The sequence below is a fragment of the Xyrauchen texanus genome, chromosome 5 (assembly GCF_025860055.1).
Source record: "Xyrauchen texanus isolate HMW12.3.18 chromosome 5, RBS_HiC_50CHRs, whole genome shotgun sequence".
NCBI classification, from domain to species: Eukaryota; Metazoa; Chordata; class Actinopteri; order Cypriniformes; family Catostomidae; genus Xyrauchen; species Xyrauchen texanus.
This window is the reverse complement of record NC_068280.1, coordinates 38,278,120-38,295,255: the sequence shown is the minus strand read 5'-3', so window position 1 is coordinate 38,295,255 and position 17,136 is coordinate 38,278,120. Positions and strand designations below refer to the sequence as shown.

The window sequence follows — 17,136 nt, the reverse complement described above, 5'->3', positions numbered from 1 at the left end:
TGAGCTCCTCACCCTATCTCTAAGGGAGAAGCCCGCCACCCTTCTGAGGAAGCCCATTTCGTCCGCTTGTACTCGCGACCTAGTTCTTTCGGTCATGACTCAGCCTTTATGACCATAGGTGAGGGTAGGAACAAAAATTGACCGGTAGATCGAGAGCTTTGCCTTTCGGCTCAGCTCTCTTTTCGTGACAACAGTGCGATAGAGCGAGTTCAATACCGCCCCCGCTGCCCCGATTCTCCGGCCAACCTCCCGCTCCATTGTCCCCTCACTCGTGAACAAGACCCCGAGGTACTTGAACTCCTTCACTTGGGGCAATACCTCCTTCCCTACCTGGAGTACGCACTCCATCGGTTTCCTGCTGAGAACCATGGCCTCAGATTTAGAGGTGCTAATCCTCATCCCAGCTGCTTCACACTCGACTGCCAAGCTGATCCAGTGAGAGCTGAAGGTCACGGACCGATGATGACATGAAGACAACATCATCTGCAAAAAGCAGCGATGAGATCCCCAGCCCACCGAACCGCACACCTTCCCCACCCCGACTACGCCTCGATATCCTGTCCATGAATATTACAAACAGGATTGGTGACAAAGCGCAGCCTTGGCGGAGACCAACCCCCACATGGAATGAACTCGACTTTGTGCCGAGGACCCGGACACAGCTCTCGCTTTGGAAGTACAGGGATTGGATCGCCCTAAGAAGGGACCCCCCACCCCGTACTCCCGCAGCACCTCCCACAGTCTCTCCTGGGGGACCCGGTCATACGCCTTCTCCAGATCCACAAAACACATGTAGACCGGATGGGCATACTCCCAGGCCCCCTCCAGGATCCTTGCGAGAGTAAAGATCTGGTCCGTCGTTCCACGGCCAGGACGAAAACCGCATTGTTCCTCTTCAATCCGAGGTTCGACAGTTGGCCGAACCCTCCTCTCCAGCACCTTGGAGTAAACTTTACCAGGGAGGCTGAGAAGTGTGATACCCCTGTAGTTGGCACACACTCTCTGATCCCCCTTTTTGAAGAGGGGAACCACCACCCCGTTCTGCCACTCCTTAGGCACTGTCCCAGATTTCCACGCAATGTTGAAGAGGCGTGTCATCCATGACACCCCCTCCACATCCAAGGCTTTCAGCATTTCTGGTCGGATCTCATCAATCCCCGGGGCTTTGCCACTTTGGAGTTGTTTGACTACCTCAGTGACCTCCCCCAGGGAAATAGAATCTGATCCCCCATCAGCCTCCAGCTCTGCCTCTAGCATAGAGGGCATGTTGGGATTTAGGAGTTCTTCAAAGTGTTCCAATAACCTCCTCGGTTGAGGTCAATAGCGTCCCATCTTTGCTGTATACAGCTTGGATGGTTCCCCGTTTCCCCCTCCTAAGGTGGCGGACGGTTCTCCAGAAGTACTTTGGTGCGGACCGAAAGTCCTTCTCCATGGCTTCTCCGAACTTTTCCCACACCCACTGCTTTGCCTCCCTCATGGCCGAGGCCGCAGCCCTTCGGGCCTGTCGGTACCTTGCAACTGCCTCCGGAGACCTCCGGGACAACAAATCCTGGAAGGCCTCTTTCTTCAGTTGGACGGCTTCCCTGACCACCAGTGTCCACCACGGTGTTCGAGGGTTACCACCCCTTGAGGCACCTAAAACCTTTAGGCCACAGCTCTCCACCGCGGCTTCGGCAATGGAAGCTTTGAACATTGCCCACTCCGGTTCAATGTCCCCAACCTCCGCAGGGATGCCTGAAAAGCTCCGCCGGAAGTGTGAGTTGAAGATCTCACGGACAGGGACCTCCTCCAAACGTTCCCAGTTCACCCGCACTACTCGCTTGGGCTTCCCAGGTCTGTCCAGAGTCTTTCCCCACCACCCGAACCCAACTCACCACCAGATGGTGATCGGTTAACAGCTCTGCCCCTCTCTTCACCCGAGTGTCCAAAACATATGGCCTCAGATCCGACGACACGATTACACGTACTCTGTACCACGTACACTTATGAACATCCTTATGTTCGAACATAGTGTTTGTTATAGATAATCCATGACTAGCACAGAAATCTAATAACAAACATCCACTTGAGTTCAGATCGGGGAGGCCGTTCCTCCCAATCACGCCTTTCCAGGTGTCCCTGTCATTTTCCACGTGTGCGTTGAAGTCACCCAGCATCACTATGGAGTCCCCTACTGGGGCCCTATTCAGGACTCCATTCAGGGTCTCCAAGAAGGCCGAATACTCTGAACTGCTGTTCGGTGCATATGCACAGACAACAGTCAGAGTTTTCCCCCACACAACCCGTAGGCGTAGGGAGGCGACCCTCTTGTCCACCGGGGTAAACTCCAACATAGTGGCGCTCAGCCGGGGGCTCGTGAGTATCCCCACACCCGCCCCTCACCTCACACCCTGAAAAACTCCAGAGAAGAATAGAGTCCATCCCCTATCCAGGAGTACGGATCCAGAGCCAAAACTGTGCGTTGATGTAAGCCCCACCAGATCCAACTGGTAACGCTCCACCTCCCTCACCAGTTCCGGCTCCTTCCCCCCCAGTGAGGTGACATTCCACGTCCCCAGAGCTAGCCTTTGCTGCCCGGGTCTGGTCCGTCGAGGCCCACGGCCTTCACTGCCACCCATATGGCAGCGCACCCGACTCTTGCGGTTTCTCCAATTGGTGGTGGGCCCAAGGGATGTAGAGGAGGGTTTCACGTCGCTTTTTCGGGCTGTGCCCGGCCGGGCTCCGTGACAAGCCCGGCCACCAGGCGCTCGCCGATGAGCCCTCCATCTGGGCCTGGCTCCAGACGGGGGCCCCGGGCTTCCTCCGGGCCGGGTAACTCCTCCTCCTTCCGTTTTTGCCATAGAGTCTTTGTGAACCATTCTTAGTCTGGCCCCTCACCTGAGACCACTTTGCCTTGGGAGACCCTACCAGGAGCACATGGCTCCAGACAACACAGCCCTCAGGATCATAAGGGCACACAAACCTCTCCACCACGATAAGGTGCTGGTTCCCGGAGAGGTAAAAATAACTTGTTAAAAAAATGTACGCAATTAATCGCAATGCCCCTGGACCGTAATAAGGAAGATTCCTGAGAAATGCAAGCTTGTAGTACCACCTGTTTACTCCAGAGGGCAGTAATTTAAATTTCAGTTGTGTGGCAACGCACAGTTTATACAGTGAACAAAACAACCATCCAGCAGCGGCAACACAAACATGCGTTAAGTTCTTGCATTCAAAACCACTTGATGGAGCGCAAATCTGAACAAAAGGATTTCAAGATGTGTTCTAAGTATTAAATTATATTTAACTTGACACCTAAAAATTTTATGTTTATAACACAACACACCAGAGATGCTAAAAAAGCATGTCTGATGCAGGTGTACATTGATGGGTCCTTAAACAAGCCCTCATAATAAATCTCGAACTGATTGACAAATTCACTTGTGAAATGGATTGCTGTGAACTGTATGCCAATGATTGACTTATGTTCAATAATATGGTAGTAAACAATATTGATAAGACAATACAAAAAGCGGCTTTAGAATACAATGATTAACTCTTCTGCCACAAGACTGTAATGCATTTTAATTATCTGAATATATTTTATATATAATTTGTTTTATATTTAAAGATAACTATGTATAATTATTTCATCATTATATATTGAATTATTGTTCAATGAGGGGCTTTCTCAGCAAATATTTGAATATGCGATTAAATGCTATTAATCACTATTAATTAATCGGGACACCATGTAATTAATTTGATTAAAAATTTTAATCGATTGACAGCCCTAATATTTATATTTGTTTATTTTTTATATTTGCCCTCTAAGAGGTATGTTTATACTTTACATATATTTATATTTGTTTATTTATATATATATCTTATTATAATTTTTTCTTCTTTTTTTTAATAGGCCCTATTTAAAATATGTCATTTTATTTATACAATATTTTTTTTCCACATTGATATAGTTACCTGATTTTAACTTTTTCACATGCATATTCTAGCCAACTTTTTGATTTTGTTGATTTTGTTTCAGTAAATAAACTATTACGCGTAGTTTTGTGTGTGGTTGACAAGAACTTTCAACCATTATCAGCAGTGTTGTGACATAATTTATTTATCTAAAACTATTTTAAATAGCATTTTCTTAATTTGTATAATGTAATGGGTAACACTTTACTAAACGGTTGTATTTGTCAACAATAGATCATTATATTAGTCAACATGAACTAACAATGAACAGTACTTTTACAGCACTTTTTAATCTTGTTTAATGTTAATTCCTACACATACTAATTCGTTTTTATTATAAAAAGTTGTATATGTTAACATTAGTTAATGTAATATGAATCAAAATGAACAAACAATTGTATTTTTATAAATTAGGCCTAACAATAACCAAGATTAATAAATGCTGTAAAATTATGTTGCTTATTGTTAGTTCGTAATACCTAATGCATTTGCTTATGTTAACAAATACAACTTTTTTGTAAAGTGTTAAGGCTTTGCACACCAGATGTGCATTTTTGCCGTGATTGACATTTTGAATAGAAACAGTGGATTCCTATGAAGCCAATTCACACCTGGACCGAATATCCATGCGCCGACAAAGCCAGTTTTTTACGGTGAGTATGACAATTGATACAATCAGATACAAGCAGATGAATTGCAATAGTTTGTAAAAGTGTCTTGAATATTTATTTTCTTGTTCAGCAAATCAACAACACCCTCGTCATCGCTGCTGCAGCTTGTAGACAGATGCATTTTATTTTATCAATCTGCTCACTATTGACCTCGCTTGCTTGTCATTGTTATTTCATGGTTGTTTACGATTGAACTTGTCAAGTTCTTCTTCTCATTCGAGATGGCAGACCAGCTGAAAGGTGTTTTGCGCTACTTATAGCATAACGGGGTAAAGATGCTTGCTGACCTGTCAAAGTACCTTAAATACACACGTTCCCTTATACATTCATGTATATTTTACCCTATCATCTTTATGTTGGGACAAAAGTTCTTGGACACGTTATTTTTCTTCTACTGAGTGCTTAGTTTTTTTAGTGCTTTCTCTCTTCTTCTTTTTGAAATGCCTGTTCTATGTTCTACTGTTCTATGGAGGCTTTAAAGTTATGATTAATTTCAAACCGGTGGGTCCCATTTTCATGATTTCACCTATAGGGCTTCACAAATTTCAGGCCAGCCCTGTGTGTGACACTTGCATGTAAACTGCAGTTTAATCTTTTAGTCTCTCTGGTCTCAACTCTCCAAAGCTAATACCAGTTAATGTTTACATCCTGCAAACAGCCTTCCTTCTTAATAGTACCATGGTTATATAAGAAGCAAGTGTCAAAATCACACTTTGTATAGTAAAGAACTGCCACTCCCAGGCTGTCACTGAGTTGATTCTATTATCTGGGTGCAAATGTTATGTTATTTTGTGGATCTTTGTTGCCTGATGCTATTTTGTCTGGTCTTTAATTGTTTAACTTGTTTTAACCTAGAACCTGACAACTGATACCCCATTTACATCTGGTATTAAGATGTGTATCAGGTGATCCGATCACATGTGACCAATCGCTGTTTGCACCTGGTCACTTAAATGCACCTCCTGTTACCACTTGTGCTTGGATTTCGAGGGGAGGGTCTCAGAAATCATGGTCACATACATTAATCACTATGTCAGTGTGTTACTGTCATAAAACACCAAAAAAATGCGAATGCAACGGGTGTAGTGTTTCTCCTAGATGCATTTCAAATTCAGTCGAAGCACAAATGCAACATTCCGAGCAGAATTATCCATTGTTTTAGTGGAGTACCTATATTAACATGAGCTTCAGATGTGTGTGCTTTTTATCTGTGTCCCTGCATGTTAATATCAGACAGACTGAATGTCTATGGAATTCTCAAGCTTGTGTATGTATGCGTTTATTTCAAATTTTTAGATCCGATGGTTATTTTATTTTAAAGCCGCTCGTATCCGTAAGTTTGAACACTTATTTCAGCACTGCTGTTGAATGACAGATGAAGAGTGGTGTCACTGCTGTCGAGGACACATTCAGGACGGATTAGCATTTGTACCTCAAATGCAATGTGGTCAAATGCATTTTTTGATTACCTCCTATGTGCTGTTTTTTTTATGCGATCACAATATGCTATGCACCCAGTTTACACCTGTATTTCATGCTGACCACTTGTGATCGGATCACCTGAAATGCATTTTAATACCAGGTGTAAATGGAATCTAAAACATAGGGAAAAGTATGAAAACTTATACATAAAGTATATTGTCTTTGTTCACATTATATTATATATTGCACTTATATATAATAACAGAATTGTTGCATTATGGCATGATTGCTACTAATAGAGATTAACATCTTTACTAACAGTAATTTTGATGACAAACAACTGTGCTTACTGTGGTTAGGTTCTACAATACTGCATGCACACTGTAATTTAATATACAGCATGCAAACAACTACTGTAATTTTACTGTATGGCTTATATACTGTATTTTAATATGGCATACAAACAACAACCATAATTAGTTTTACAGTACATCAGATACTGTAAGTCATTATTCAATATGTAAACTACTGTAATTAGTTGAACAATAATTTTAATGTGGTATGAAATGCATTAACTTCTTGGCTATTTGTTAATGTTGATTTTACCTCAAATTTGAACAGGGGTATTGATAATGTTAATTGACATGAGATACAGGACAAGTTCTTTAGGTTCATGTTCCACTGCATTGTTCAAACAGCTCTTGTGTGCTCTCTGTCGTCCCTTTTTTATCACACACTGGAAGAAACCAGAGGTTTGTCCCTGCCAGAGTGATCTGACATTTTTTTTATTTCCAATTTTTTATTTCCTTCTCTTTTTACATATGCTTAAGAAAGTAAATTCCCATTTACTTTCAACTTGCCAAGATTACCTTGTTGTGAGAGTGGATTACAGTGATAAACTGTAGAGTTTTCATTCATATATAGAGGCCCAAAAAGTGTTTGAACACGTAAGCCACACTTAAAAATGTTTGAATGTCATTGCATTAGATAACAAAATTACAAATCAAGTGGAATATCAATAAATCTATAAAAGAAAGCTACAAACACACTTTCCAAGCAATTTAATCATTTCTGAGCTGAGTGTTCTGTGCGTTGCACATGAGAAGCGCTATTTGAATGATGCACAGATTTGCTGCCTATGAAGGGGCTTTCCAATTCGGTCTCTTGTGAGACTTTATTTCAGTTTGGATGATGCCATAGAAGGCAGCTGCCTATTTAGGTAGGCGGCAGCAAGGCAGCCCACTAGATTTTGGAACAGATCCATACTGTAAAAAATTTAGACAAATTGGATTTTGACACATTCTGGTTGTCAAACTTAGTGGAACATGTCCAGTTAATTGTAATAAACTACACATGTGGTTATGCTGCTAAGAAACCTCTGTGAACTTGTGGGGGACTGACTTCAAACATCCACTTAAATGACCTTGGAACGAATAGGGCAAAAATAATTGCAAAAATGGCAATAATTGCAAAATTAACTTAGTTCTGATAAAAGGTCTACATAGTTTGTTTGCAGATGGTTTGATATTTTGTTATCTATAGTATGATATTAATACATTTTCAAGTAGCTTAAGTATTTGTATTAATGCATTTGTGTGGGTTTATGGTAGGGATGCACCGAAATTTCGGCCGCCGAAAATTTTCGGCCGAAAATGGCACTTTCGGCACTTTCGGTTTTCGGCCGAAAGAGAAAAAAGGCCGAAAATATGAGCCGAAAATATATACCTCCTCGCCCCGCCCCTCAGTGCTCAGATTTCACTCTGGATCGATCTAGCCCTTATCACAGCGCTACCAAACAAAGGCCGATCATGTCAGCGGTGTGGAAATTCTTCAAAGTTTCTGATAAGGACATCAAATTTGCGATCTGCAGTGTTTATTCAGCAGAACTTTCAAGATATATATATATATATATATATATATATATATACAGAATACAGCAAGAGATTCTACAGGAAAATGTCACAACTAGCGCAGCTACACCACAACTTGAGACGTATTTATCTGAACTACGCCAGAAGCGACAATCCCCTTGACTACAGGCGCATAAACAAAGACGGCTTTCCATTGCTTGCGCGGATTGCGCACAGGTATTTATCTGCCCAAGCAGCAGCACAGAGAGTGAGAGACTGTTCAGTGCAGCATCTCATGTTCTTGATGAGCTTTCTGACAGGAGAGACTGTCAGAACGTTTAGCAACTTTTGTTCTTGAAGAGAAACCTGTCACTTGTAGTTAAATAGAAAGCGGTCCAATATGATGTGAATAGCAATTACATTACACTTGTTCTTCACTTGAGGATACATCAGTCGTTTACAGTTGAGGTTGGATTTAGTTCAATTACTGCTGTTTTGCACTGTTGTTTTGCACAATCATTTTCATTTAAAGTGTACATACGTTTACATAAACAGAATAGAGCACTGATCTATATATATATATATATATATATATATATATATATATATATATATATTATAGATATATATAGATCAGTGGAACAGAGGCCCTCTGCCATTCTGTGTTCTGCCTGTTGTTTTAATTAAAGTTACTGTTGCATATTTAAACTTTTTCAAAGATGTTAGCTAAGTTCATTACTTGACTGTTGTTTTGCATATAATAGTTTTCTAAAACTTTACATTATTTGGATAATTGTTAATAAAATCTGTCAAATTAGATTTTTACAGAACTGAAAGAAGAATAATATTTAATATAGTTTTAATATATTTTTTGTCCAATTTTGGTGTGCTACTTTCAATAAAAGTGTGATTTATTTTATTGGTTTGTAGTTTTTCAATTCAGATTAATTAAATTCATGAAATTAATGAAAAAGTATAAAATTAATACAATTATACACAACATTTTTTTTTTTTAAATAGGTAAAAATGTCGGTTTCGGTTTTCGGCCAAGTGCATCCTGGATTTTCGGTTTCGGTTTCGGCCCAGAATTTTCATTTCGGTGCATCCCTAGTTTATGGGCATCTCGGATAAGTGTGTATATGCATGTGTATATGCTTGGGGCCAAGTTAGTATTTGAATACAGATCGTCGTGCAGTCTTAGAGAGTCACCTGATGTAGGTTTCTCCATGCCTGACTGCTCTCCTTTATCCCCGTCTTCTTTCCAAGATCTGTTGTTGTTGAGGGTATCAGGTTTTGTGGCCCCTTAGACACAGTTTGCACATTTGGCTTGAATGACTTTACCCTCCTTTGGAATTCCCACAGAATAGACCCTAAACTCTAATTTATGGTGTTTTATGGTTTTCCACCATAAGTGCCAAGTCGTGAACTCAATCAAACAAAATCCTGTCTTATACATGCACCACATCAATCCTAAACTTAAACCTAACCCTAACTAATCCCCAGCTAAGCCTAATGTGTAACTAGAACAATGGCCACGTACTCAAGCTCCCTCATAATGCAATTATAATGTGATTAAGGCAATACTGCGATTAAAATCAAGCTCATGTAAACATAATAGCCTACTGTGATTATTTTATTGCGATTTAAGATAATAGAATAATGATAATCTCAGTAAGATATGTGGAGTTCTCCTATTTTAATCACTTCATACAGGCATGTAAATGCTTTAATCTCATTTCTTCCACTCTGACCAAAGTGTACCAGTGCTGCAGACGGATGACTAATTTTCCTTTTGCCAAGATGTAGTTAAAGATATATATTTGCAACAAGATGTTTTCTGTAATAAATATAAATGTATATATATGTATATAAAAGCAACCCCTTTTTCTGTGTTTGGTAGAGGTATTTTCTGCCTCATTATCCATATGTCATTACATCTATCACCCTCAGTAAAAGGGTTTAAAATCTGACCTGAGACCAGATGATCTTGCTTTGAGAAGTTGGTGGAGTTCTTTTGTGAGTTAAACCTTGAGTTCCCGCTAAGTTATCTCTTCAATTTCTGTCTATGATCTCATGCTGTTTGTTTTCACCTCTCCACATTCAGACAGGCTTACAAGTTTATGAGACTGTGCTTTACAATGACTCATGCCTTTCATCATTGCATGTGTTTTTGAATGCAATGAAGTGACCATATCTGTTTGACAGAGCACGAAGAGCTAAACGTGCATCAGCTAACGAGCATGAGTTGCACAGTGTCTGCCTGTTTTCATTTTGCATATATCAACGTATTGATTTTACTATTTTATGCATTTGCCTGTTTAATATATAGTATATTTGAATGTGAAATGAAATAGAAGGAAATTGGGTATTATGTTTGTGGAACCCATTTATTTTTTATTATACCATTTTTCACAGATCTTCTTAGAAATGGAATGTACTATCAGTAATAGTTAATGGCAACACTGTTTGTTAGATTGGATGTCTCAGATAAATTAATTTCAGTTTTTTTGCTTATGTTTCCTTTCAATTAACAGGGCATCACCTTTGATGAGTTTAGGTCTTTCTTTCAATTCCTCAATAACCTTGAAGACTTTGCCATTGCCATGCAGATGTACAACTTTGCTTGCCGTTCCATTGGACAAGGTGAAATGTTTATTACTCTAATACACAGATGAGCCAAAACATTAAAACCACCTGCCTAATATGCTGTTGGTCCTCTGCGTGCTGCCAAAACAGCGCTGACCCACCGAGGCATGAGCTCTACAAGACCCCTGAAGGTGTCCTAAGGTATCTGGCACTAAGACATTTGCAGAAGATCCTTCAAGTCCTGTAAGTTGCTAGGTGGAGCTTCTGTGTTGGTCTAGCACATCCCATAGATGCTCAGTTGGATTGAGATTTGGAGGCCAGGGCAACACCTTGAACTCCTCATTATGTTCCTCAAATCATTCTCAAACAATGTGTGCAGTGTGGTAGGGCGCATTTACCTGCTGAAAGAGGCCACTGCCATCAGAGAATACCATTGCCATGAAGGGGTATACCTGGTCTGCAACGATGTTTAGTTTGGTGGCATGTGTCAAATTGACATCCACATTTGTGGATTGATTAGCTTTGGGCGCCCAACACTCATTAGCCGGTTTGTGGTTTTTCAATCTTCGGACCACTGTCAGTAGGTGCACATCACTGCTGACTGGGAGCACCCCACAAGCCTTGCCATTTCAGAGATGCTCTGATCCAGTCGTCTGGCCATAACAATTCGGTCCTTGTAAAAGTTGCTCAGGTCTTTAATCCTGCCCATTTCTCTTGCATTTAACACATTGGCTATGAGAACTGATTGTTTACTCACCATCTAATCTACCCAGACCTTGACATGTGCCCTTGTTAGGAGATGATCAATGTTATTCACTTCACCTTTGAGTGGTCATAATGTTTTGGCACATCGGTGTACATGTATAAAATGCTCAAAATATACTAGAAATAACCCTACAGTTTTGCAAATCAGATTAGATTAGCTATATGATCTTTGGTTAATATTTTCCCCACTTTTCAGATGAGTTTGCACGGGCGGTGTATGTCGCCACAGGCCTAAAGCTGACCCGTCACCTGGTTAACACCATCTTTAAGATCTTTGATGTGGATCATGATGATCAGCTTAGTTACAAAGAGTTCATCGGTATCATGAAGGACCGGCTTCACCGTGGAGGCAGGGTGAGAAACAATTACAACATTTTGTATTCATTTCTTAAATACATAAAGACGGTTCTCTGCTACGTACTGTAATTATGACAGAATTTTTTGTTGTTAGGTAATATGTATGCTAGTGTGTTCCTAAAAGATGGCAAATTTCACTTTTAGCAGATACACACATTTAGAACTCACAGTCTTTTTTATCTTCCAGGAAAAGAGACCCAAAATATTGATTACTAATCTTGCACTACACACGATTTTTGTCCATTTAAAGGCTCTAGAATGATAATGTCCCTCTCCCTAGTACCAAAAGCAACTGATTATTAAGTACTTTAGCAGATCAAAGTTCATGACTGTGACATATAATAAAGCATATTGGCTTAAATTTGTCCCACCTCAACTGTTTCAAAATTAAATAGGTCAACATAGTAAAAAAAAAGCTGTGCTCATCAAGTGATTTCATTGAGGACTGGGCAGTGTCACGACAATATCACTGCAACTCCAGTGCCACCTAGTGCTGAGTATGTCTCAGTAATCTATTAGCTCCCTGAAGGGTTGTCATCAACCCTTTCCAGATTAGTAATCAATATTTTGGGTCTCTTTTCCTGGAAGATAAAAAAGACTGTGAGTTCTAAATGTGTATATCTGCTAAAAGTGAAATTTGCCATCTTTTAGGAACACACTAGCATACATATTACCTAACAACAAAAAATGCATACATGACTGGTAATCTGGTAATCAGAAGGATGCTGGTTCGATCCCCACAGCCACCACCATTGTGTCCTTGAGCAAGGCACTTAACTCCAGGTTGCTCTGGGGGGATTGCCCCTGTAATAAGAGCTCTGTAAGTCGCTTTGGATAAAAGCGTCTGCCAAATGCATAAATGTAAATGTAAATGTCATCATCACAATCAGGTAAAATATGAAATTCATTGTTTACTGTATGTAAGATTCTCTTTGAAGATTTGTGATGTTGCATGGGTTTTGTTTTTGTCTCTTTCGCTGTTCTTTTCATGCACAAATCCATTCTTTCTCTTTCTCTCTCCTGTTCTCACTACATGCAGGGTTACAAGACTGTAGAGCGTTTTACTTCCTTTAGGTCATGTCTGAAGAAGGAACTGGCTGGCAGATAAGTAACCATGGGTTCCCTTTCTCTGTGTCTCTCCCTCTAGATCCAATAGAGTAATATGCTAAAGCTATAAATACTTTCCGTATAATAACTCCCACTGCTACCCTAATCATGGACATATACTGTTTTTCAAGTTTACAAGATATAAATTGATGTTGTAGTCGATCAGTGACTGAAATAGAACTTGCATTATAGAACTTCGACTTCGTAATCGAGAGAGATTTAAGAAAGATTTCGTCATTTTAAAGATCTGTGTTATGAGAAAGTTTTCAAAAATGTAATCCTATATATGATACTGTCTATGCTTATAATGGAAAATCTTGTATGTATTTTTCATCATATCTGTTCATTTAAATGGTTTTATATATGGGTGCCTGCAGGATTTCATCTGAGGGTACGCAAGGGAAATCTGATTAATAAATGTATCCTAAGTTTACCCTATATCAAGTATACCCTATATTTTCTCAAGGGGTAGAATTTATTTATTTATTTATTTTATTATATTTTTTTTTTTGCAAAAATAACAGCAAAGCATTCAATTCTGGTGACTCTAAGACAAGCATAACTGTTCTTAAGTATCCTGATGCTGTTGCTGAGTGTGAAGCCGCTCCAAATGATTCAGTGAGAGAGCGGTCCGAACTAATTGGACTGAATCGTGAATTGATGCAGACCGTTTTGCTAGCACATTTAGTCAATTCATTGAGAATAACCGACTCAAAAGTATGATTTATTCTTGAAGCGGGCATCATTAGTTCTGATTTTTAAACAGCCAACAGAACGTAATTATAGCTGAAATATTCAGAGAAAAAAACAGTTCCTCAGATTAGTCGGAGTGCTCATGGTATGCACGGTGCATACAGCCGTGCTGCAGGTGCCACTGATGTAATACTCAGTGAGTGGATATACTACTTGGAAAAAAGGTTATAATCAGCTCCTCTCTATTTCCCTTTGCACCAGGTGAATGAGGGACCTGGATTTTCTCACAAAGAAACAGATTTGTCTGCTGGAAACGTAGAGAGAAGGCATTTTGCTAGAGGTTCCATTGATCTACCTCTTCCTCTTCTCATCCTCTTCTGATCTGGAAACCTGGTGAAACTGTGTCCCTGCAATCAGCGCTATGCACTGCATGTTCTGTACCAGCATAGCCCTGCTTGGTTGAACTCTACGAATTGTAGTGCTTCTGTAATCTCATATAATCTTGTTTGCATGTGCCTGGAGTAACCTCTGCCTTGTAACTGAATTGTTTATCTAGTTCAAATTCATACATTTTGTGTTTTAAAGTCACACATACTGTAGATGCCTAGAAAGGGTAGCATTCATGCATTTTTTTAGATAAATATATAAGTTAAGTTACTTTTTACTAATCTTTTAATCATTATATTTCCATTATTATTTATGCTTTGTATCTTATATTATAATACTAAATACAAAGAATCATAATTTTTACTTTGCTACTTACCAATATTTTAATGTACTGAATTATACTGTGTATAAATGGAGATAATTGATGGTGTTTGGGTTTGTTAGCGGGCTATGTGTAATATTAACTCATTTATCACTTTATTAGGAACACCTGTACACCTACTTATTCATGCGATTATCTAATCACCCAATCGTCTGGCAGCAGTGCAATGCATAAAATCATGCAGATATGGGTCTGGAGCTTCAGTTAATATTCACATCAACCATCAGAATAGGGAAAAAATTGTTTCTTAGTGATTTCAACCATGGCATGATTGCTGGTGGCACACAGGCTGGAAGTGAGTTTTTCTGTAACTACTGTTCTAATGGGATTTTCATGAACAATAGTCTCAAAACATCCCAAAAACAAAAAACATCCAGTCATCAGACGGAAGTTAAACGAGAATGGCCAGACTGGTTCGAGCTGACAGAAAGGCTACTGTAATTCTGTACAATTGTAGTGAGCAGAATAGAATCTCAAAATGCACAACACGTTGAACCTTGAGGTTTATGGGCTACAACAGCAGAAGACTACGTTGGGTTCTCCTTCTGTCAGTCAAGAACAGAGAGCTGAGGCTGCAGTGGGCGCAGGCTCACCAAAACTGGACATTTGAAGACTGGAAAAAGCAGCCTTGACTGATGAATCTCAATATCTGCTGAGGCACACAGATCGTAGGGTCAGAATTTGGCACCAACATCATGAATCCATGGACCCAACCTGCCTTGTGTAAACAGTCCAGGCTGGTGGCGGTGGTGTTATGATGTGGGGAATATTGGTGTGGGAATTGAGTATTTTTGCTGACCATGTGCATCCCTTAATGGCCACAATTTATCCATCTTATAATGGCTACTTCTATCAGGAAGACTCGCAGACTTGACCTAAATTTAAGATGACATTTATATGATGAATATAATACAGAAAAGTAATGTCTCTCTTTGGCCTAGGCCCCATCAGGCGGTCCGAAGTAGTTGTTCTCGGAACCGTCATATCCTGCCGGAGATAGGAGGCAGGGGCGAGGAGTATACCCCCGTGCAGTCTCAACTGGTGGTGGTGGAGGTTGCCATGTTAGCACACTGAAACAGCAATGTGATAGATTGTGAGCAGACTTATAATGCAATGGCTTACATGTGATTGGCTAGGAATTACCCAGCTAATGGTCCGAAGATGTATGGCTGCTATTCTTCCCGCTAGAACTACGCTGCGCTTACCTTTCCTGCATGATAATACACCATGTCACAAAGCAAATGTTATCTCAAACTGGTTTCATGGACATGACAATGAGTTCACAGTTCTTCAGTTGCATTTCCAGTCAGCAGTTCTGAATCCAATAGAACACATTTGGGATGTGATAGAACGGGAGATTCGCAGCATGAATGTGCAGCTGACAAATCTACAGAAATTGTGAGATGCAATCATGTCAACATGGACCATAATCTTAAAGGAATGTTTCCAACATCTTGTGGAATCCATGCCATGAAGAATTGAGGCTGTTTTGAGAGCAAAGGGAGGCCCTACCAGTATTAGTATTGTGTTCCTAATAAAGTGCTCAGTGTAATCATGTTCTTTAACTTTAATCTTAATATGATATTATTTATCTCACACATAATTTATTTTGGTTCACCTATGAAATGTCTTTGCACAAATCTTGTTAGATATTTTTTGCACAATCTATGGCACATACCAGCACAGTTTATGCACACTGTGTTATATAATTTAAACTTGAGAGAATAACCTTATAACTTAACCTTACGGTCTTGAAAAATAAAGACTTGAAACTCTTGAAAGTTGTGCAATTAAGTGGTTTAAAAGTGGTTGAAAATTCAGTCATTGTTTACCCACACCTGTTGTTATAACCCCATATTACTTTTTTCTTTTTCTTAACACAAAGGGAGAAATGTAGAAATGTTGTGCTCATTGATGTCATAGTCAAGTAATTTTTATTTGTATAGCGCTTTTCTCAACACACATCTTTTCAAAGCAGCTTTACCAAAAATTATACTTTAACAGTAAATGAAGCTGTAATATCTGTAATGTCTTAAGCCCGTACACACAACAAAGAGACCTCATCTCATTAATTTTCAATGAGAGCGGGCGACTTTATGCCAACGATGAGCGACTCTTATGAGCGACAACAAATACTAGGGAAGAGGGTGTTCAGTGGAGGTAATGTCATCCGTCTCCTTTGAAATAATGGCGTTGAGTGCAGACTAGACAGAGCAGCGTTGTGATGTTTCTGTGAGAGATTTTACTGTTCTATGATTTGTTTGTAACAACATACATGGATATAATACAAAATGAAGCATGGTAAAGAAACTGTTGGCAGTCTGAGTGAGTTTGATTCATACATTAATAGATCATTCATCTTGTATTAATGATACGATGCAATGAGAACAGCTTCAGTTCATATAAAACTCCCCTGCAGAATGTGCATTTTAGGGACAAGAAAACGAATTCATTGTCAAATTATAAATAAATTGTAGTTTTACCAACAGTACATCTCATCTGTGATCATATTTTCAAAAGACATGGCCAGACGTGCAGTCCACTAATAACGTTAGAATGACAGCAGTAGAAATGCCCTCTGGTGACTTCATAGTACATAGACTAGCGACATTAAGCGATAAAGTCGCTACATGCATATGTGGCTTTAGAGTTATTGTGCGTTTTAATAAAATGTGATTGAAAATTGTGTATATAATATTTGTAATTAGACTCCCAGTGAGCAAGCTGAAGGCGACTGTGGCAAGCAACACAAAACTCCATAAGATGTGTGTTAATGGAGAAAAATAACTTTGGGGAAACCAGGCTCACTGTGGGGGCCAGTTCCCCTCTGGCTAAAAAGCAAGAATATAATAGCAATATTAGTTATTTATGTGTAGAACGTATCGAGTTACTTAACTGTAACCCCTGTTCCCTGATAAACACCACCACACACCAGTTTTGTCTTGTGTGTTTGGGT

The 17,136-nt window shown here is 39.8% G+C and overlaps 1 protein-coding gene across 6 annotated transcripts in view; it reads left to right on the top strand.

The window, feature by feature from the left end:
* Nucleotides 1-16,607, top strand: part of micu3a (mitochondrial calcium uptake family, member 3a) — a 54,704-nt gene extending 38,097 nt beyond the window's left edge. For 3 of the 6 annotated variants that reach the window (XM_052127577.1, XM_052127574.1, XM_052127572.1), the window contains 4 exons: nt 10,438-10,546; nt 11,451-11,608; nt 12,651-12,715; nt 13,670-16,607. In XM_052127577.1, the coding sequence (XP_051983537.1) occupies nt 10,438-10,546; nt 11,451-11,608; nt 12,651-12,715; nt 13,670-13,676 (339 nt within the window). In that variant the 3' untranslated portion in view covers nt 13,677-16,607. Of the gene's footprint in view, nt 1-10,437; nt 10,547-11,450; nt 11,609-12,650; nt 12,720-13,669 lie in introns of those variants that run through there. The other 3 variants (XM_052127576.1, XM_052127573.1, XM_052127571.1) reach the window with 1 other exon arrangement.
* Nucleotides 16,608-17,136: the final 529 nt, after the last annotated feature.